Here is a 22570-nt window from a genome sequence, read left to right as displayed (position 1 = left end):
CAGTTTTGCTGGTGTGTTGGGGTTTTGGGAACCAGGAAGAGGAACAAGAAGACTTTGACACTGAAGGGTAAAATGAGTGAAATCTGAGGGAGGAATTTACTGTAGATAGCAGGAGGATAACATGAGGTGGGTCTTTGGTTTTAGTCCACAGCCTGCTGTTGTAAGAAGATACTTGCGTCTCTGTTTCACCGTATGTTAAGTCATCATGTTCAGCTGACACGTGCCGCTCAGCACACTAGCAATTTGGCTGGGTGTGTATGTATAGTCATGCTCGCAGTTCAGTCATTGATGAACATACAGTTGTATTTCAAAGAGATGGGGTATTGGATATAGCCCTAATTCTTCACAGATGTCACTGAATGCGGTAAACTCATGACTTTTCAGAACTATTTACTGGCTGCATATATGTGCAGTAGAAAAAGAAGCAAACAAAAAATCCATCTTTGGCAGCTGTTGGATAGTGATAGGGGGCTTATAACTCATTTGATTAGTTGAAGTACTTATGAATGCCTGAGGGAAAATATTGTTTGCTATTTGCGTTTAAGGAAAATGCTAGCAACTGAGAAGCTTCACGTACGGAAAATATGAATTACTACTTGGATTCTATTTTGAAGCCTTTCCTTCTGGAAACTGTCTTGTTCCTAATTCTTCTTTTGAGAAAATCCAGTTTCCAAATCAGGAAACAGAAAATCTGATGTATTCTGATGCATGAAACTGAGTACTGAGCGGGTCATGGAAAAAAATATCAACAAAGAATTACTGAAATGAGTTATTCATAAAAAAGCTGCATTTTGCAAACTGCTTATAGAAATGCTTCTAAATACATAAATTGAGGAACGTCTGCTTCATGAATAAGCCAAGAAGGGTTAGGTAGCAAAGCAGGCTCAGATCCTTGTTCTTGGTGTTAGTGATGAGAAAATACAGTGTGATTTTATTTTGTGTTTTCTACTTTCAGCTGATCTGATGAACTCTGGGCCCAACCTGTGTCTTCCCGTTAGTTTGCCTTTCAGGCCAGAAAGTGGTAAGTGCATTCGTGTGTTAAGACCAAAAGTAAAAAAAAATAAAAGGAAATGTCCTTTGTTTTTGTATGGTTTTTAAAGGCCACACTATAAATGAAGTGTTGTTCCTCGTGAGTTTATTTATTCAGACACAACATGTATGCTTTTTACTAGTCACATATCTTTTAAATGGAAGAAGCTTGGTCAGCCAGAGTGCTGATTTAATATCTCTGACAGTCACTGAGCCAAAATATTTAGCAAATAGCAATGTATCATTTGTAAGTGCAGACGTCCCATGAATTTCAACATATATAAGTGTTCACATTTTAGTGCACTGATCAACAAAGAGGATCTCCAAGAAAGCTGTCTATTACTTTAGGTACACTGTTTTGGGGGTTTCTAGCAGTTGAGAGTGAAAGTGAGTTTCCAGATGATTGCAAATAAATGCAACAAAAATGCAGAGTCAAAATTAATAAAACTTTTTTGTCCCTTTGAAGATTTGTGCCTAAAAACTGGGAAAATGGGAGGGTAAATACCTCTAGAAATGAAGGCAGATTTGTACAACTTTAGAACTGATGTAGAAAAACAATAAACTTCACTGCCTCTAGTCCTTGTTTACAGCTTTCCTCAAGTTTTGGAATATTTTTTCAAAGTCTATTCCGAATTGAATCATAGTAAACTTTTTTTTATCAGGAAGAAAATTTATTTCATTCCCTCAGTAAAACAATATTATGGCTCTTGCATGAGTGATTACTTTTAATAAATGAAGCTTAATCTTTCAGGGCAGTGTGTTTATTACACCTAAAAACATGAAAATTTTAAAGAGCGGCAGGCTTTCCTGATGCATTCCTTCAGAAAAATACATAGAATGTCTGCTAAGTGCTGTGTGCAACAGAAAGAAAACAGGTTGACTAGTCATTATGTAACTCAGTTTAGCCTTTGGTTTAGACTGAAATTGAAGATTTCATCCATCTCTGCCCTTGACTATCTATTTGATCATAAGCAAATCTTTTAATATTTGCTTCTGTTTGCCTTTTAACTTAAACCAGCTGCAACAGGGCTTGCAGGAGATGGTTAATCATGCCATTTTCACTACTGAGTTCAGGATTTACTATTAACTGTTTCATCTTTTTATCATCTTTGATTTCCAGTTATGCTCATGTTAAAACAATGTGTATTTGCTGGTAGAAATTATGCTTTTCTAGTGTTGTAATATAGTGAAAGGAAAATTCCTTTTTTATGAGTAATCAGAAATGATTTTGATGAGAAGTGCTGGAAAAAGCTAGGCAGGTAATTTATAAGGTGGGCAATTCCTTCACAAACTGTAGGATAAACAGAATCCTGCTTTACAGAGTGACAGGGTGAGGTGAAATGGTTTTAAACTTGAAGAGAGTAGATTGAGACTGTATATGAGCAAGAAATTATTTCTTGAGTGTGGTGAGACACTGGAACAGGTTGTTCAGTGAGGTTGTGGCTGCCCCCATCTATTCAAGCCTTCTTCTTGCCAGTGTGATTGGTACATATTCTGTGACTTTCCTTTTGCATTTTTCTTGTGCTCTTAAGTAGGAAGATAGTGACCTAAGCAACACATAGAATAATAAACCTTTTTTTATCTGATTTTTGCTATAAGGCTGTACAGAACTTATCCACAGCAAGTGAGATATTCATTTTACCCTTAAAATCTTCTATCATACCCATCTCCAGTTCATCTTTCCAATGCAAATTATCATTTTTAGTGAAAAAGATTGAAACAAAACTGTTAGAATTCTCTATTTTCCCACCCACCGAAAAATCTAGACAAGAGAACACTCTTCAAAAGAAATGTTAATGATCCAAAAGCTCTTTCGTGTTTTGATCTACAGCAGTGCCAGTTCTCCCAGTGCTAGATGGACTTTGTCTCACTTTCTATGCTATTTAAATTCAGAATCTCACTCTTTAATTTAATATATCCTAATATCTGCCTGAACATAGAGCTCCTTGGAGACAAGGGATTGCTAGGCACCTTCCATCCATCCCTATAAGTCCTGCTGTACAGAGGGGAATTCTACTGAAGACACTATAGGATTAAGAGATCATAGAGTCAATAGCTTGACAAAAGTCAAGACCAAATTCCTCTGTCTCATCCAAATAATTTCTTAGAGTTTTTCACTGAAACTTTTCCTAAATTAATTGAGCAAAGCCATATATTTATTTTCCTTCTGTTTCTCTATCTGGGCTTTTGAAAATTTTGATTAACAGAAATTTTCATAGAAGCTCTAGACCTCTGTAGTTGTAACAGTAAAAATAACATCCAATTGCAGTTTATTTCCCTATCTTGTCATAGAAAAGCATACAAAAAACCCTTACCCATGTGAGATTAGCATCTGGAAAGGGACAACAAGAGGAAGGCATGCAGTACTCGCTGTACCAGAATTACTCACCCAGCAGCCCATTGTAGCCCTGTGACTCCTCTCTCCATACAGAGTTCCCATTCATATTCTCCACGTTGCACACCCAAAGCAGCGCTGCTGGGCATTTCTAACTTTTGTTCAAAGCATTCGACAAAAACATAATGCCTGTTGTCTGCCTTGAGGTGGGTGAGGTGCACACTGCAGTTTGGTTTGTGCCTTTTGCCTGAATTTTGCTGTTTTGGTGTTGTTTCATCAGTCTTTGTCTGTTTGTCCTTCTGTGATACCCCTTCTGACATCAGAATGAACTCTCCAAGTCATCATCATTAGTCTGTAGAAGTTTTAATGGAATGTGTGGTTTCCATCGTTAACTAAAATAATACTTCTATTTGCTTTCTCTGCTGTTGTGTTGTGAGTATGACCCAGTTTCTGTTAGCTGAGAAATAATAGTCAAAAAGTAGTTAAGCTGAACAGATTGGGAAAGTCCTACTTGTTGCATTTGGAGCATTTTTTCTTCCCCTGAAGAAGTGCATGTGCTGTGACAAGACTGAGTATGGAACCATCTGCGGCTGGTTTCAGATATGATGTGTGACCTTTAACCATGGGAGGACAGCTGTTATTTTAAGATTGCCCATGCTGAAAATGCTAATATAGTCATTCTGCAGTTTTGGTTTACTGATGATAGTATTTAAAAAAGAAATCTGCTGATTTCTGTAAATATGGAGGGATGTTACTTTGAAAGACAAAATAGTCCAGTCTCATAATTAGGTGGAACTTTCAGGAATGTCCTGAAGCCAGCTGAAGATACAGGATGATAAAAAAAAATAAAAATAAATTTTAAAAAAATCATTATATATATATATATATATATATATATATATATATATATATATATATATATATATATATAATATAGTGTTGTTAATCAGTACATCTTGCCTAGAGGTGTTTGGGAGAAAGTTGTGATCTCTGTATGTGACTACAGATTGCACACAGAAATGTGGGGAGGGATCATATGGGCTCAGTTCTCATTCCACTCAAATTAAATAATTCCTTGGGAAACTGCCAGGGCATGTGGGCGTGATGATCAGTTAGACTCTTTGTGTTTCTATCTTCTGTATTCCTTCATGTTTATCTTCCTTCCTATGATGCAGCACCAAGTAGACACGGGATTTTCTCCCATGGCAATAAGTTTCCCATTAGGATACCTCAGCACATGAGATATTTCCAGTCTCAACAGAGATGCTTGTGTTAGTAGAGGTGCTGCAGCATGCACTCAGCTGAGGGACCCTTCCATGTTGTCAATCCAGTGAGGTGACAGAGGACAATGGAAGGCTTTGAGGGGGTTAGAACAACTAATGTCTTCTATCTTGCTTTCCCCTTGGCTATCTTGAGACTGCAAGCACTCTTGTTGCTTACTTAGTGAAGCAGAGCACTAGAGCAGAGTCTGAAGGCTTCACAAACTGAGTATTGTTCTTTGGGGTAACATCTGAAAATGACTAGATATTTGGGTTGACTACTTTGTCAACAAACTCATGTCTTGCCTACAAGACTCTGGGAAATCTCTTTTATTTCTAGTAAGTGTTGCTGATTGTTGGTGATGTTGGGAGTTTTGGTGTTGGAATGGAGCCTTTTTCAGCCATTCCTAGGGAGTGTTCTACTTCGCAGCACACTGGGCCTCCTTGCTAGAATTACTCTGTAACCAAGAGGATTTTAGCCCACTTAGAAACAGCATATTTTAAACTAAATAAATGCCATGTACAGTTACATTATTATATTGCAGTTCTATACCATTTACTATAATTGGAAGTACTGAAGGGGGCGGAAAGTTTGCGTTTCACATCAACATAGCATTATTGCTTGCTGCTGAAGGCCAAAAGTAACACATTTGATAGTTTGGAACATGTTTATCTGAAGTTTGATTACAATTATTATGCAGCAGTGTTAAGAAAATTTCTCATTTTGAGTTATTCAAATCTCAGAAGTCTGACAAAAATGGGAGGCAACTCTATTTTAGGATCATATTTTCTGCAGGCCTACTTTGAGTTGACAGCGCACTGGTTCCAGAGATTATTGCTATACAGACAGTCTAGCAGCCTTCACTGAAGAGAGAAACAAAACAAAACATACAAACAAACAACACTAAACACACACACATAGAACAAAAACCTCTGCAGTCTAAGAATATAAAACACCGAGTTCTGGCTGTACAAGCTTTTTTGCCTTGAATCTGGACTACTAGATATAGTTCATAATCTTCATAATCAAGATTCAAATTTATCTTTCAAATGTAAATTAGGCATAGTAGAACCAAAGATTTGATTACCCCTTAGTCTCATGTTCACCTCATCTATGTAACTCCTCAAGATCATGAATTCTCTTCTACAGTTAACTTGTTATATTATTGTACTTTTGTTTCTTTAGTCCCTTATACTTAATGTCAGATTTTTCAGCAAACTCAGAACTAGCCCTTCTTTGCCTTCATTGAAGTCAATTATGAAGACTATTGCTGACTTTATGAAGAGGATTTTACAGTGTAATCAAGTGTGACAGTGGGAGGCTGGACTGCATGCCCTCAGGAAATGTATTTCAGCCTTGTGATCCTTTGACTTGAGTAGGAAGACCAGTGTGGATCCTTTTGCAAATCCATTCTTAAAACTTTGCCTATCCAAACAAGAACATCTGGAAGAAAGAAACTCTCTTAATTGGACCTCTATAATTTTACAATAAAAGTTACAGGGCTAGCTGGGTTCAGTGTATTGTAATTACCCAGTCAAAGCAATTGCCAAAATGTGGTTTAGAAGGGCAGAGACTAACCTATATATAAGTCAGGAATGTGTTCCAGCCCATCAGGTGTACTGTGCATTTTCATTAAGGCAATATCAGGCTTGTGTGCTTTGTGAGAGCAGTTTCTAGATGAGACAAGTTTAGGTCAGCTATAGAAAGTTCTGTTTTGCCCACATAATGACATGGATATGCATGGCTTCTGGGCACTGAAGTATCTGCAGCTGAGTGGGAGGAAGGGAAGAAGGAAACAACCAATGGGTAAAATCTTTTCTTCCAAAAAATATCTGCCCACAGTGGTGCCATGGATTGCTCTGGGTCTAAGGGCCGTGCTCTGTCATCAAAACAAGCCTTAGTGCTTCTGCATTTATCTGCATTTTGGGTCAGTTGGGCAGAATAATGGAAAGAGAAAGCATGAAAGCACTGGAAGTCATCAGTATAAATCTGGTATGAAAACGTGAATGCTCCCTCCAGGAGTGAAAATTGAAAGGAATAGAAAACTCACCTGGGTAGTGGGAGGTTGAAAGGGCCTCTCCTGGGATTCAGGGTGAAGAATAAGCAAAGGAAATAATATTTTAGGTATGAATTATGAACTGTTGGTTTTTACACTATTCTGTGCTTTAGCATGGACTGGAAAGCGACCATTTTGCCTTTTTGCATTATTCACTTTGCTCTATCCCACATATAAGGATAAAGTAAAAAGTCTTTTAACACAGGGGCCTTTAATCTTTAATGAAATGAACCAAATGAATCATAACTTTTGCATCTGTGTGGTAAATGAACTGAAGCAACAGGACAAGAATTGCTTGCCAAGAATAGCAAGGCAGCAGCTGACTAAGCTCTGTCCCCATCCTACAATTACACAGAAAGGGTAACACCAGTTTTGTGTTTAGAACTCAGCTGTACACATTAGGGCCATTTTGTTTCTAAAATATATTGATCCTGTAGGAAGGAATTAAAATTATTCTTTTCTGAGCTTTCTTTCATTTTTTATCTGCGTGTGCAAAGTTGATAGCCTATAGATATTATCACCATATGAGAAAATGTTCATGGGTTTTTATTTTTAATTAATTGTGAGAAGAATATGATGAATTTGTCAGAATTTGTTGAATATTAGAATTAATCTGTATGTGCCTACATGTATATGCACATGTAGATAAACAGGCAACACACATCTCTGTTTCAGCTATTAACATGAGACAATATGTACATTCAGATCATGTATGCAGTTAAGTCCATGTGATGATTTTCCTCATCCCAAAGTAAACTTCTAAATTAAGATGGAGATCTTGCATCCTAAAACTGTCTGTTCCTCCTGATAATAAAAAGAGTCTTGTGTAATTGATTCAGATGTACATACCTACCCTGTCTGTGATTAGGGCTGAGGTGAATCGGACCTTTAAACAGCAGCCCCTGTCATATATAGAGATTTCTATGTCTGTCTGGAAGTGTTTGATCATATGTAGGATGCTTACTTGCCTTCAAAGGAGTTCGCTGTTGTGCCTGCTCAGGCACTTGTATAGAAGTATTAGGATCCATGTCCATTAATATAAGTTAGCCCGTAAGTTCTGATGCATGAGATCTGGACAGAACTGCTCTCAATTTCCTCTTTAATAAATGAATTCTTTTGTAAACTTAGCTGTGCATGACTTCTGCAGATAGACCTGATTCCCCCAGTCAATCTAAGCCTCTGAATGCTATATTTAATTTATTTTGAGTATCAACTAAAGGATATAAGTATAAAATAAAGGAAGGTGAAAACCTCTCATTGGATAACTGTTTATATGATATATAAACTATATAAAATATCTATATGATATTCCTCTGGTGGTTTTGTTCTTGTTTGTTTACGTCTTTGTCATTGTTTTGTGCATGTTTGTTTGTTCTACTGTTTACTATTTTAAATGGTTCATTTTACAGAGTATTTGGATATGTGGCAACCCTTAAATGTGTCCTCTGTTCTTGTGGATTCAACCATCTCAAACTTTGAAGCTATTCATGTTAGCAGGGAAATATCCAACGACTTTACCACTGCCAAAGACTATTGCCTATCTGGTGAGAAATGTTTCTCCGTAACTTTTCAGAGTATGTTGGCTTGTGAGAATGAAAGATCAGGAACACTTCCTTCTCTATCCCCGCATCCAATATAGATACGCTTATCTGCATATGTTTAAGAATCTCCTCTTCAGGCATTTTGAGAAGATAGTATCAAATAATGAAAGACATTATGTCATTATTTTCTAAAGAACAGTTAAGGGGTGCTCTTGTGTAACTGGATCCATGTGTAAGCCATGGTAGAACTACCTGCCATTACCTAAAGTAACAGGTAGCTGCAGTGTGCAAGGACAGGTTACCTCTGAGTGGAATGATGTGTGAGTTGGTCTGTAGTTACAAAAAGGGAATATATCTGATCAGGAGTCTGACCGGGGGTCTGTGTGAATTCAGTTGAGGTCCTCAGAGGCTTATTAGAAGATTTATTTCCCTTGAAATCTAAGAGAGCAGTTCTCTTGCTGTAATGCTGCATTTTAAGGCTGATATAACCTTTGTCTTGTTTGGAGAACATTTGGGAACTATAGGGACATTATATTCCAATTACTTTGCCTTAGTAAACTTGTTGTTTGACCTGCTGTGGAGCATTTCTTTTAAGCATCTCATAACAATTTAATACAAAACACTTTAAGAACACATTTGATTTGTTCTTTTTCTTCATGTTTCACCTCACAGTATGTTCAAGGAACCAGACGTGTGCAGTAGTTACACTGGAAATCCAGGCTTCAGCAATAAGATGCCTTTTTTACCCCGATACACAGTTATGTTCACATGGCCTGGAAGGGCATAGCTGTCAGGTTCTACTCAAAGAGCCAGCTACATACATCTACAGGAGACAAGGTGAGAGCTGTAAGGTTATGAATGGAGGAACTCAACTGCGATGGCATGGGTGCCGTTTATGAAGGGGTGAGGAAATAGTTGACACAAGCATTATGGAAGTTTTCTAGATAGGTGTCCATTACTATTTTAGTGGAATTAAGAGTGAGTAATATGGGAAAATGTCCCCTAAGTATTTTCATATATATTAAAAAAAAACAAAAACAAAAAACAAACAACAAAAAACCAAAAAAAAAAAACAAACACACACACACAAAAATAATAAATGGGTTTATCATTATCAAATGAACCAAAATCACTGACACTGATGAAAAAGCTTGCCTTGGGTGTATTTATGGACTGCTTTGGTTTTAGACATATGCCTTAGAATTTGGTTCCCACCTATGGTATAGGTTGTTTTAAGAGTGGAATAGTACTTGATACCTCTTAGTTCTGTTTGAATAAAAAAAGATTACTTACTGAAATAAATAAATAAATTTCTTTTGTATATGTGGCCAATAGTTCAGGTAATCCTTATATTGAAACAAAAGAAAACAAAACTGTAATATAATGAGGAACATTTCAAAATTTTCTGTAATTAAAAAATAAGGAGATTGGCATGTAAATCTGTCCTGGTGGCAGCCTAAACCAATAAGATGTGTTGTCATCGTTCTTATTTCTGACCTGCTATAAATATTTAAAGGTTTAATATATCACTTTTTAAAGTTGGTAGAGGAGGAGAATGTGAAAATCTTTTTGTAAAAATTCTCAAATATACATGTTAATGCAATGTCTAAATGGAAAGAAATGTTTCAGAAAGGGTTTTGAGAGCACATTAGGTAAATGTCTGTAGCTATTAGCCAACATATTGCACAGTATGATGTATTTCAAGTGGAGAAACAACATAACTTTATCCATGTCCCACCTATGGAAGTATATTACACACTGAATCCCATTTGCCTGAATTTCAAATGGGTATTTTCATTTCTGAAATGGTGCTAACTTAAAATTATTTTTTCATTCTTCTCCACTCCCATTAGATTTAGTACTGCCTACTTCTGAATCAGATTTAGCCCCATCTGTTTACATTCCATCCCATGGTGATTTGATCGGCAAACCCAAGGCAGTACAGATTGGCTCAGAGTGGAAAAATATCAGCCAGTTCCTTGGGATCCCCTACGCTGCACCTCCTCTTGCAGAGAGGCGATTTAATCCTCCAGAACCGTTTGCTTGGGAGAAAACCTGGAATGCTACTGTAGCTCGGTAAGGAATACCTGTGATCATCCACAGGAGCACTTCTTTTTAACCCAGGTGTCTGAGAGTAGCTATGGCCAAATTATTTAGTGGTGAATAGACACCACTGCTCTGTTGGTTTACAGAGTTTAGGTTGGAGCTACTCTACAGATGTAAGCTTTGTGTGCTTGTCTGTGTTTCATTTAGCCCTATGACATGACTCTGAGCTTTTTATTTGGGAGACCAAAATGACAAGTTTTGAATGTGTATTTCTTAATAAAAGAAAGCAAGGTTTGGGTGATGCTACTATAAGTGTATGTGCTGTGGAATGTGTCAGAACTGTGGACTTTTGAAAAACAAAACAAAACAAAATAAAGCAGCAAATAGAAATTCATCAAATAGAAATGCAGCAGTAAATGGAAACAAGTTTCTTTCTCATAGTGCATCTAGTAGCAAAATGCAGGGCAGACGAAGAGAAGGGCTGTGAGGGAAAAAAAAAATCTTAAAATGAAGAAACACAAAATTGAAGATGCAAAACAGTGAAAAGAAGCTGGTAGTAGGATTCCATAGACCTTCTTTATAGGGATTTCTAGAAGTCAGGACTGAGAGATGAGGTTTAGTGTCTTGAGTGCTTCCAAGGCAGCTTATATTAACGTAAGGTCTACTGAGATCCTGAATTATTCTATCCTGAGGCTACAGATTTACAGATGTGTCAGCTGTGTCAAAGCTGTTTGGCTCCTCCATTAATCAGGATTTGTCACTAGAAGTTTCTATCAAAGCCCATGATTATCTGAGTGAAGAGGTGTGCCACTGTGAGGGTTTGCAGAGTATTTGTCCTTTGGTGGTCTCATCAGGTTGCACCTGAGTTGTGGGGGTGTTAACAGTGTAACCACATGTGGCGCTAAGCCTTATCTAAGTACAATGGAGACATGACCTTTTGTTTCTTCAGGTGCACAGTGATGTTAGGTTAGCATACACACCATCAGATCTTGGTGTATGCAAAAACACCATTGTGTCTGCTAGGACTTGAGTAAGGCTTAGCTACCTGCATGGTCTTCCACTGAAGACAATGTCCATTGTTGCAATGGCAAGAAGTTTAGGGACCGAGGTTAATCTACTCTTATCTGTTGAATTCTCAGTGCCAGTGAAACATTTGGCATCTATTAACAATATCCAAATGTTAGAGGAGCTGTTGACTTGCCTCAGCAGGTGGCAGCCTTTCCTCAGAGTCAGTCCTGGCATAAGGAGATACTGGGAGGAGGTAGAGGTGCTGGCGCTCTTCATGAGATACCACAAAAAAGCAGACAATGAAATACAGCCATCTTGTTCTTAAAATGATTCCAGTTTGCTCAGGGAAGAATTAGAGTTATGAAAATACAAAATGTTTGGGTCTTTTTTTTTTTTTTTTTTTTTTTTTTTTTTGCATTTGTATGGGTGCGTACAACCCATTTCTTACTGAGGCGCAGAAGGGCGTCATGTTAAATGTGATTGAAATCCACAGAGTTCAAGATTTTGTAAACTCAAACAGGTCTTCAAGATATGAACAAATAGCAGTGGTGGAAAAAGAGTACAAGTTTTCATTGCAATCTTCTCGATTTCCATAGGTCAACTTGTTGGCAGCCAGGAGACAGAGAGACCCCATCATACTCTGTCAGTGAAGACTGCTTATATCTGAATGTCTTTGTTCCTGTCACCACAGTAAGTAGGAGATGAGCAGATTTTTTTATAGCTAAGCATTGTCTCTTTTCAAAGCACTTCTAATTGGTGCAAATTACTGTTTTCCATATAGTGTTCACAAAGGCCTGCAAGGTTAAATTAAGCACTCTTGTTTTTCCTGGTGCAAACTTACTCCCTGCTGGTTTTGCTGGGTAACTTGGAGGGTAGAAAATTAAAAGGCTGGACATGAAAGAGACAAAAAGAGAAACAGAACACAAGAGGAAGGTGGCAGCAAAGGAGGAGAGTCTGGGGACAGAAATGGTAATGTCCCTGAAGTGATGTGTCCAGTGGACCAAATACACATACTTGACAGAAGTTGTGTGGCAGTGCACTGTGGCTGCTCTCCTGTTGACCTCCATGGAGGCAAAGTTGAGGAATGAGGGTAGCAAACAATGCTAAATTTGTGTCCTGCCAACAGCGCATTAAAATAGAGCTTCCAAAGATGACAGAATCAGTGGTGCAACCTGAGAAACTGTCTTGTTTGAAAACTCCTGAATTTCTTACTGTAATCAGATATAAAACCATGCTGAGATGTTTGACCATACCTCTGGGGGCTGGGGAGGAAGACACTGAATAACATACCAGACTCACTGATGAGTGGATGCAGAATAAAGGAACAGGGCTTTTATTCCCACTGTAATTTTCAGAAGGTGACACCAAATGATGTCTCTGTCACACTGCGTGCCTGGAAAGAGCTGGCCTGGCTACACCTCTGGCCCCTTTTAATCACTAAGAAGACTAACATTTTTCTCCCTGCAGTCCCAGACTGTCATTATGTGTTGAGTACAGGTGTTGCTTATTGAAAACATCAGGTTGCTCTCCCTGGCAGTTTGCCATCTCTGCTTAAGTGCTGCTTTCAAGATAGCTCATTTAAAAGCGCTGCATTTTCTACCATCTGATAGAATAAAAAGGTTTTTCTTTCCCCCTAAGTAGTACCGTACACAATCCCTCTTGTCTTTTGGTACAGATATGAGTTAGAAGTATGCCTGGTCAAGTCACTGTGTTGTATGTGCCAGCCTAAGAGAAACAAAACTTCTGTTTTTGTGGAAGTATCTGGGAGCAGAAGGCATGGCATTTTCCTGTTTCTTCTTGTGGCGAGTTCTATTTTTCACTTGCATACTGAGAGCTATAGTTTTACTCCTTTTTTTCTTTTTTTTCCCCATAAAAAGTTAAACTAGCTAAGTAAATTTCAAACATAGGATCCCTTGGAGAGCAGCAAATGCAGAGGTTGTTCAGTAGCTTTTTAAGCCTGAACTAGAGCATCATCTGGGCACTACTCCTTACCACCAAAAGACTCATAGTGTCAAGCACTGAAAAAGACAAATGACATCACCTCATTTTGCTTCCATAGCTCCACCCTACAAATAAAACTGGCACTCTTGAGGTACTTTCTGCCTATAGCAATCACCATCTGATGCACTACTAGAGCATAGCTGCATTTCAGCTTGACTTGCAGAGGCTTCAAATGCAAGATTAAAGCTTGAAACTGTCCACTAAATAAGAGCAGAAAACAAAACCTCTCCCTTTTTGCTGTTACCTGTATGTGTTATTCCCATTCTTATTGCATCATAGAATCCTATCTACTTCTTTTTCAAATAAATTATCCAGCAGCTGATGTATAGTAAAACAAATTAATTGGCTAGTAAATACATACACAGAGAGATAATATTAAATTATCATTTTGTGAGCCATAGTTCAATTACAGCATGCAAATATAATTGTGTTGTTCTCTTAAAATGGCTAACAAGAAATAGGAAGGCAGTTATGGTAAACGGATTTCATCTAAAATGCCCAAATCCATGAACACTGAAACTGCAATCCCTTGGGATTAAAGCTCAAGTTATATTTCATGAAAACATACCTTTATGTAGAAGAGGTATCTGTCATTGCTCAGTGCAGACTAAAAGGGAGAATTCTACATCCAGGCACTGGGTACAGCCCTAGTGCTATATCTTCCCAGTTTAGACTGCTCCATATGTGTTGCATCACACTTGGTTTTGCCCTTTTTGTCTCCTATCTTCAGCTTCTTATCTTTTCGTCCCAACAGCATTGTGTAATGTACTGTAATATGTGCCTTATAGGGCAGGTGAAGGTCAGAGTGTTATGTCCCACTGTGGACATGTGGGAAATGGCTATTTCCAACCTTGAGTTTAATTGCGATGAACTGGAGACTAAGCAGGCTCAGCATCATGTTTCCTGTAGTCTTAGCTGCCATGGTTCGACACAATTCAACACAATTTACAATGAATTTTCATGGGAAAGCTAGTTCTTTCCTCTTTGCTTCCCCTAATCTTTCTGTCCATTCTTCACTTCTTGGTTCACATTTCTTCCAGAAATGGGAACCAGTGACAAGGGACTCAGTTATTTTTCCTCAGAATCAGAAGTTCCTTAAAGCTGCGTGTTTCAGTTCATGCACTTTCTGGGTTATCATTCATAACCTTATGGCGGTCATAGGAAGCCTCTGAAATAACTGAGAGAGGGAGAGACAGGAGGTAGTGGTGCGCAATTGGTGCAAATATTTGTGATCAGAATCTAGGGTGTGCTTGCGTGTGTGTGTCTGTATATGTGCAATACACTACTGAGCAGAAGAGCCTCTTTCTGCATGGTCCTGAGTGATAGAGACTGAGCATGCTATGTGTAGAATTGAGGTTGCACTCTAAAATAAACCTTTCTAGCATGGGAATAGACTCTTTGCAGGGGGATAAAAAACAACAAAACACACACTAAACACCATGTTTCACTGGATGCTCTTAAATTATGTGAAGTTCCTTATGGGCAGTCTAGGCCTAGTCTTGTAAACAGAGGTGCTGTCATTATGCTCACTGTTTAAGAGCTATGAACAGCTTAGATAATTTGAATTGGGAAGACTATATTCTCATCAGTGAGTTGGCTACAGGAATACTAACTGAGTTGTTTTGTCACTGCAGGTCAAAAGCATGTCAGTATTGCTGTTCTTCCACAATGGAGGGAGTGGCAATGCTGAGGCAGGAAAGACGATCATAGACGGCTCATACCTCGCTGCAATCAGCAATGCAATTGTTGTAACAGCAAACTACAGGGTTGGAGTTTTTGGCTTCCTTAGCGTTGGTAAGTTGTGGATTTCTAGAATAAATGTAACTGTGGGCTTAATTACATTTTGTAACAGTTACGCTTAAAAACAAACAAAAATGTTAGTTAGGACTTCTTAGAAGTCTGTATCTTTGCCTGTATTATGGAGAAGGAGTGGAAGTGGCCAAGAAATAACTGCAAGTGGAGTTCTGGCTCAGTCTACCGAGTGGACAATCCTTGTTCTCTCCAGTGGACACATTAGTAGCTGTAAATCCTTTAGGAGTTTATTTTTTTCCATACTTGCAAATGCTAGACCAGTATGGTTTGCTACATAACTCTTTTGAATATTTATTCTTGGCAACACTGTGAATTTTGCCTAATTTGGGGTTACTGCTGCAGATATTTGCCATTGTTTTCCTTTTGTCTGCTTTTATTTAAAGCTCGCTCTCAGCAAAGCCTGTTCTTTAACGAGAGTTCACACCATGGACTCCTTACTTATTTTTAGATATGAAGTTGGTGATCAGTGTATCTGGGGAAAGAATCACTGTTTTCATCACTGCAGGCCGGATGTTTATGAAAGTGATACTGTGGTTGCATTCTGGCTAGAGTCAAATGAAGTGTGAATACAGGTTGAGCAAGCTTCCATCATGCAGCACTGCTCATACATTATCCACTAACCTTCAGCCCTATGAATCTCACCTAGGTTTCTTGCTAAGTGGAAACTGCTATCTATCTGGACTGAATATTACATAGAAGTGTTTATATTAAAGCCCGTAGTTGAGGGATGGGAATGAATTTCCTAATCTCTTTTTCATGTAGATAGTTCCTCTAGCTGAAAGTCTTGGATGAATCCTGATCCATTGGAAGTTGTCCATCATTTTTGAAGAGGAAAGATCCTCTCTGGATAACCATAGGATTTTGGGGGCATTAGGAGTAAGGTTGTTAGAAGGAAACTCACAAAAGTTTGCTTTTTAAGCAATATCATTTTCATTGTTCAACTAAGCAAAGTGAAGTATCCTCTCCTGTTGACTTGCCATGAGTTGCAAACCTAGAAATGAAGTAGTCAGAGATCTTTGGGGAGGAAGAACAGAGAGAAAAACAACAGATTTCCGTTTTGCTGTTTTTGTTGTTAGTTCTGCTGTTGATTTGGTAACCTACTGAAAGAACTTTTGTAGGGAGTTAAAGCTCACTCGTACTTCTGAATACACTGAAAGTTTAATTTGATTTGCTGACCACTGCTATAAATCTGACACATTCTTACTAGTGACCTCATCTCTGGTTTTGCACCCAGAAATGTTAAGTTGAATTGCCAGTGATTTAGGTGGCAAGGGAATAGAGAAAATGTTTATGCCTTTTAGGCCTGACTCTTCTAAAAGAGACCATGAATTTATATGAAACAGGATCTTTGTGTTTAAATTTAGCACCATTGTTTTTCTCCACTTTAGTAATAACAGAAATGCGTATGTTTGACATTGTCTGCTTCCTCCTGAACACCAGTTGCACCAGTTTCTTTTCATTCTCCTGTGGTCCCAAAAGTGTAATTTAATATATACATATATATACACTTATTTATTTATTTGTAAAAATACTGCTCATGAGATTTATACAATAGGCTATGACTCAAGGAGTGAAAAAAATTCACTCAAGAAGTCAAAGGTCACATTTCTCTTAGTCTCAGTGCTGTGGATGATAGTGCATGCCCCAGTTCCTCAGCAGGGTACGTTTCAGAGCCTGGTTGTGGTTTTTGCCAGAGAAGAAGGAACTGACTGTATTTCCCTCCTTTAGCATACTCGTAGCAAGGCACATTGTGTGGCTGTAACATTTAAATGGATTTCACTTCCTCCAGGGAGATCTCAGGATGCATGCAGCAAGCTCTTAAAATCAGGTTTCTTACAACAGTTCAGAGAGGATTTATTGCTGTAGCTTCACTCTAAAGTGGCTTGACCTGATCAACTGAAGCTATGGCTATAGGCAGAAGTTTGTAATTTCCAGAGTCATATATTTAGTTAAATGCTGTACTTCTGAAAGGAGAATTACAGTGATGGCTGTTGTGATTTGGGTATCTTTATGATCAGCAAGGCTATCAGTAATCTGGCCTTCACTACATTCTGTTCTGCTACTTAAATCAGCTGTGGTATCTCAGTAATTCATTACGGAAGGCATGCAGATATCCATTACACAATGTATGCATTCAACAGCTCTTTGCCTGAGACAGGTCCACAAAATGACAGCTCTTTATTCCACCGCCTGTTCATTTCCTACCCTAGTTTCCGAGTTTACTCTTTAAAAGTGGACTATTTGATCTTGGCAATGGAACAAACAGATAGTTTCAGCCATGTTTCTGTTCTTGGCTTTTCTTCCTTTTGTTGGATTTTTTTTCTAGTTTTGAATGTGAAGAATTTTAAATCATTAAAAATAAAAGGCTCATTGTGAATTAAAATGAAGTACAAAGTGAATGAGTAATCTTTTATTTTTATTTTTTCTCCTTTTTGGAGAAAGTGAAGGAATTACTTATTTTTGCTTTTGTTGATATAAACCTAAGCTGGCCTTGGGATTTGCATCATTAGATGTTTTCAGTGCTGTTTTCCTGTGAAATGAAAGATTGGGTTTCCACTGGATGGTGTAGAAGATACAGCACTTTCCAGTGCTGATACCCGAACACTGGGAATACATGATTATTTTTTCATTTATTTCACCAGAAAAGGTGGTAATGTGCATTAAAAATTTGTGATTGATACCTGAGCTGTAGCAGCTGACAAAAATTCAGATGTTTTTAGTTGTTTGTTGTTTTGTTTTGTTTTGTTTTTCTTTTCCAATTTATTTATTCATTTCTCACAACAGGATCTTCTGAGGCAAGTGGAAATGCAGGCCTTTTGGATCAGTTGGCAGCTCTGAAATGGGTGCAGCAGAACATCGGTAGCTTTGGTGGAGATCCAAGCATGGTGTCTGTAGGAGCTGACCGTGGTGGTGCAGACATTGCAAGCATCCACCTGCTCACGGAAACAATCAACACGGGTCTCTTCAGGAGGATGTTACTGATGGTAAGTCATATTCCTGCTGCTTCACATTCATTTTGAAACAGTTTTGTGATGTGAGTGGGTGCTGGTTTTATTTCATCCATATCTTTTGCAGTACGAATATAACTGTTATTGATGTAGTTACTTTTCTTCTCACCTGTGATTGCTATCTTCAGGAGTTAAGTGTTTCACAAGGATGTACAAGAGATGCAGTTTGGTGATTGATTTAGTCATACTAAGAATCTTTTTCTCATCACTGTGTTTTTTTGTGTTATATAAATAGATTTGTTTCGTAACTTATAAGGACAACAGGTTAGTTTCCATTCCGTAAATACAGTTATTGATCAGCAGTTTTTAGACTCTAGAAATGATGAGCCAAACATCCGCATGTTTGAAGAATCTTTATCTGATCTCATGACAGATGAACAGTTTCATTAAATGAAGATCAAGCTTCAGAAATCTGAAATCTGTTTGCTTGTCAGCTTGGGTTGTTTTGCCATCACCTCAGGTGTTCTCTATTCCTACTGCTCTTCCTATGCTGAATTTAAGAACTCTAGGCCAGCTTTGTCAGCCATAATACTACCACTGATCTTCACAGCATAAGAGTACTGCACTGTGAAATGAGTTTTAATCTTTAGTGGACTTTTATATACTTAGAAATGTGTGCAAAGAAATTTAGTCCAGTGAACCTAGGGCCCAATTTATCAAAAACTTGACTTGAAAATAATGAAGTCTCTGTTCATTGTTTGATTTTTTCTCATTTTTTCCAAGAAATATAACTTGCCTATTGCATCTCCATGTCTCAGTAAGACTATTTTAATTGTATAACTCCAGCAGAGAAGACAGGGAAAATTGTTGAAAATTACTGTTCACTAATTGTATTTTTTTTAGGACGTTCTCAGATAATTCCTAACACAATTCACAGATTTTTATTCATCTTCTGACATAGCAGGTAATTTGCCAGTAGAGTACTTTTCTCTCACAGTACAGTTCCATCCTACTCTGAAGTCAAACACCCTTTTCTGAAACAGGATAGGATGTGGCCCTGTTGAGAGCTGTAACAGGATACAGTGCAATTTACCAGTTGAGCAACTGATGAAAGGGAAGTGAAAGTGTGTCTTTGCTTATCACTGTTGCCAGAGTCCTTTTGGTCTTTTAAAACATGAGTATTGAACTGCTCCTTTCTCTGAAATAGGATATTTAAAAGCGGAAAACAGAGGCAAATGCAGTGAGCAGCAGATGTGTCAATTCTTCCTACTGATTTAATGTCTGTAACAGCAGTTTTCTTCCCGAGAATGCAAAGACCTCACTTTTGCCTCCACAAAAGCAGGATTATTCACTGATTTCAAAACAATATTATGAAATAATCCATACAGTGCCGTGGTAGACTTAATTTTAACTTTGTTAAAGCAAAATAAATAAATAAATAAATCAAAATCAACATTAATAGCAGTGGCTCAAAAATCTATTGCATCTTTTCTTTTTTTTTTTCTTTTTTTTTGGTGAAGTAGTGATGCGATATAAAACTTCTGATTTCTTCAGGTTTCTCAGCTGCACCTCCTGTAAAGGAATGTGTCTTGTTTTTTTCTCCAAGATGACAAGATTTTCTAATTGAACTGCAAAAAAGGAGTTGCACACAGACAACTAACCATGAAACTGATTATAACAGAAACAGATTTCCAGCGGGAAATTAAGTCACTAAGCAATTTAGGGAAATTAGGTCATTAAGCAATATTATTTTTCTACAGGTGTTAACTTTTTGTTCCTTTAAAGGTCTTTGTCTTGTGTATAAAAAAAAATCAGATACTGGATACTGCATCTTACTATGCAGAGATATCTGGCTTAGGAAGCTTTGCCTAAGAGGAGAGATGCACTTCAAATAGCAAAGTGCTTTTGAGTTTCCTCTATCTGTCCTGTAATAGGTTTTGTTTTGAAGCAGTTTGAAAGCAGACTGTACAAAATCAATGCAAAACTGTGTGGGTGACTCTTTTTTATAACTTATGCATCTTTCACTAGTATGATATTAAAAATATATATTAAATCTTAATTATTAGTTTCTCATTTTAAATCAAATTAAGTGCATTAACACTTTTCGACTTCATCTTTTGATTAACTGATTTATATACCAGTGCAATTTTATGTAAGAAGAAGCCTGTTGACTTACTGTAGGACTTTTGCATTTGAAGCATATGTCTTGTCTGAAAATAGGGTGAAGCTGCCTGATTCCCCAGCTACTACCAGGCTCCATTTAACAGTTTACAGTCTTTTCCACTCACGTGCTTTCCGTTCATAGCTTCTGTCATCCTCTCACTTTATGTGTTATTTAAAGCCAGCAGTTTCCCATGGCACATGCCATATTTAATCATGTTAGTTATAGATACATTGAAGTGTGGCTGGGGCAGAAGCCCAGTAATCTGCCTGTAACTCCAGTATCATGATTGGTGGTGGCTTTTAGAAACAAACTGAAAGTATGTCAGGGTTGTGCTAGGTGACATTAGTTCTTCCTAGAGTAAGGGAGCAGAGAAACTTCAACGTGCCTTCCATTTCTTTTTAATTATTTCTTAGTACGCAGATGACTTACCTGCTAGGAAAATCCATCTAGTTCCATCCTTTCTACAACTTTATTCATGTATACCTTAAATCATTATCTGGAGAGGGAGGTAACTAAAGCGTACTGTCCTAGCAGCCTGCAGATTCCTTTTTCCTCAACACTATCTGTCGTGTACAATGTGACTGTATAAATGCACATCATGAAGAAATTGCAGATGTACAACTAGACATATATCTAGGTTGTGTGTGTAACACCAAGCATTACACAATTAATCTACTTACTTCTACCCAGAAAATCTAGTTAATATCGATGGAGTGCTGTGTCTAGTTTGGGGCTCACAGTCACAGGGAGTGACTAGAGATAGTCCATTGAAGGGCCACAAAAAACAATTAAGGGACTGGAGCAACTCTGCCAAGACAAGAGGCAATGGTCACAAACTGGAGCACAAGGAAGCACTTTTGTGCAGCTGAGCCCCAGAACACATTGCCCAGAGGCTGTGGGGTCTCCTCCTTGGAGATCTCCAAATGCTGCCTGGATGTGGCCCTGGGTCCCCTGTTCTGGGTGTCCCTGCTTGAGCAGGATTGGGCCAGATGGACCCAGAGGTCCCTGCCAGCCTCAGCCATTCTGCAAGTTTGTGTGCCTGTTCTCATCAGAGCATGTCTTATCCCCTTTCTACAGAGTGGAGACTGAAGTGTTTTCCAGGTACCCAGCAGCATGGACTCTTGGAGTTTTTGTTGTGTTGTGTCACAGATAACATCTAGATGTATCACGGTAAAACTGGGTGCTTGTGATGGTTTGCCAGCTTTTCAGTCTTTTAAAGCAATACAAAGTAACTCCTGGCTGTTATTTTAATAAATGCAAATCATGACTTAGAAATCTGTAATGCTCCCCATATACATTTCACTGGTTACAATACAGTTGCCACAGTAACAAATTAATGATCTGTAACAGTAATAATTAGATTATATAAAAATCTAGAGTACCCAAGTTCATTTTGCTTTTTGTTCAAAGCTTTTATTCAAGGTTTATCATCCGAACTACATCCACCTTTAAAGTTCTGAAGTACGTTTAAACTATTTTGTTCTCTGATTTCTCTTGCCCTCTTTCTAGTTATAATATAGAGATATTTACAGAGGAAATGTATATAAACTAAATTCCCTCTGTCTCAAAACTCAAATCTGCACCCAACCTTCCACCACCCCAGCCCCCCCCCCTCCCCCCCTCCCAAAAAAAAAAAAACAAACACAAAAAAACAAAAACAAAAAAAAAAAAAAAAAACAAAAGAAGAAGAGGAAAGGGAAGGGAAAGGAGTACAGCAGCACATTGGATTGAAAAGATGCCCACTCAAGTACATAAGTTGCAGCATCTTATGTCCCCAGATGTGACTACATAATTTACATAGTAAACACAAGTCAAGTTCCAAGGACCACGCAATCTGATTGGATCACAGAGTGGCTTAGGTTGGAAGGCACCTCAAAGATCACCCAGTTCCAACTCCCTGCTGTTAGCAGGGTTGCCATCCACCAGCTCAGGCTGCCCAGGGCCCCACTCAACCTGGCCTTGAGCACCTCCAGGGATGGGGCATCCACAGCTTCTCTGGGCAGACTGTGCCAGCATCTCACCACCCTTGGAATAAAGATTTTGTTCCTAATATCTAAACTAAATCCACCATCTTTTATTTTAAAGTCATTCCCCCTTGATCTGTCACTATCAGACTTCTTTTCAATTTGGCAAGGGTACATAGACATTGAAAACTTCTCTAGTCTGTGATATTTAAAACAACCCAGTTGCTTTAAGAAATTTTTAAGTAATTTGACATAATACTTCAGACAAGACGTTCAGTAAACTCTTCAACATCCACTGTTTCTGATTTGTTCTATTATTTTAATTATTAAAAAGCTTATATTAATATAAATATTATACATAAATATGGTGTGCCTTCAGGAGATGAGGTTCAGGTCCTCCACTCAA

At 38.0% G+C, this 22570-nt stretch overlaps 1 protein-coding gene across 1 annotated transcript in view; it reads left to right on the top strand.

Moving 5' to 3' along the window:
• TG (thyroglobulin) overlaps positions 1-22570 on the top strand; it is a 140587-nt gene that overhangs the window by 62225 nt on the left and 55792 nt on the right. Inside the window, exons 35-41 of the mRNA XM_072328656.1 lie at positions 956-1021; positions 8090-8224; positions 8894-9058; positions 10075-10297; positions 11872-11965; positions 14911-15070; positions 17873-18072. Of these exons, the coding sequence (XP_072184757.1) occupies positions 956-1021; positions 8090-8224; positions 8894-9058; positions 10075-10297; positions 11872-11965; positions 14911-15070; positions 17873-18072 (1043 nt within the window). The remainder of the gene's footprint in view (positions 1-955; positions 1022-8089; positions 8225-8893; positions 9059-10074; positions 10298-11871; positions 11966-14910; positions 15071-17872; positions 18073-22570) is intronic.

Source organism: Excalfactoria chinensis, chromosome 2 (genome assembly GCF_039878825.1).
Source record: "Excalfactoria chinensis isolate bCotChi1 chromosome 2, bCotChi1.hap2, whole genome shotgun sequence".
NCBI classification, from domain to species: Eukaryota; Metazoa; Chordata; class Aves; order Galliformes; family Phasianidae; genus Excalfactoria; species Excalfactoria chinensis.
This window is presented reverse-complemented; position numbering and strand designations above follow the sequence as displayed.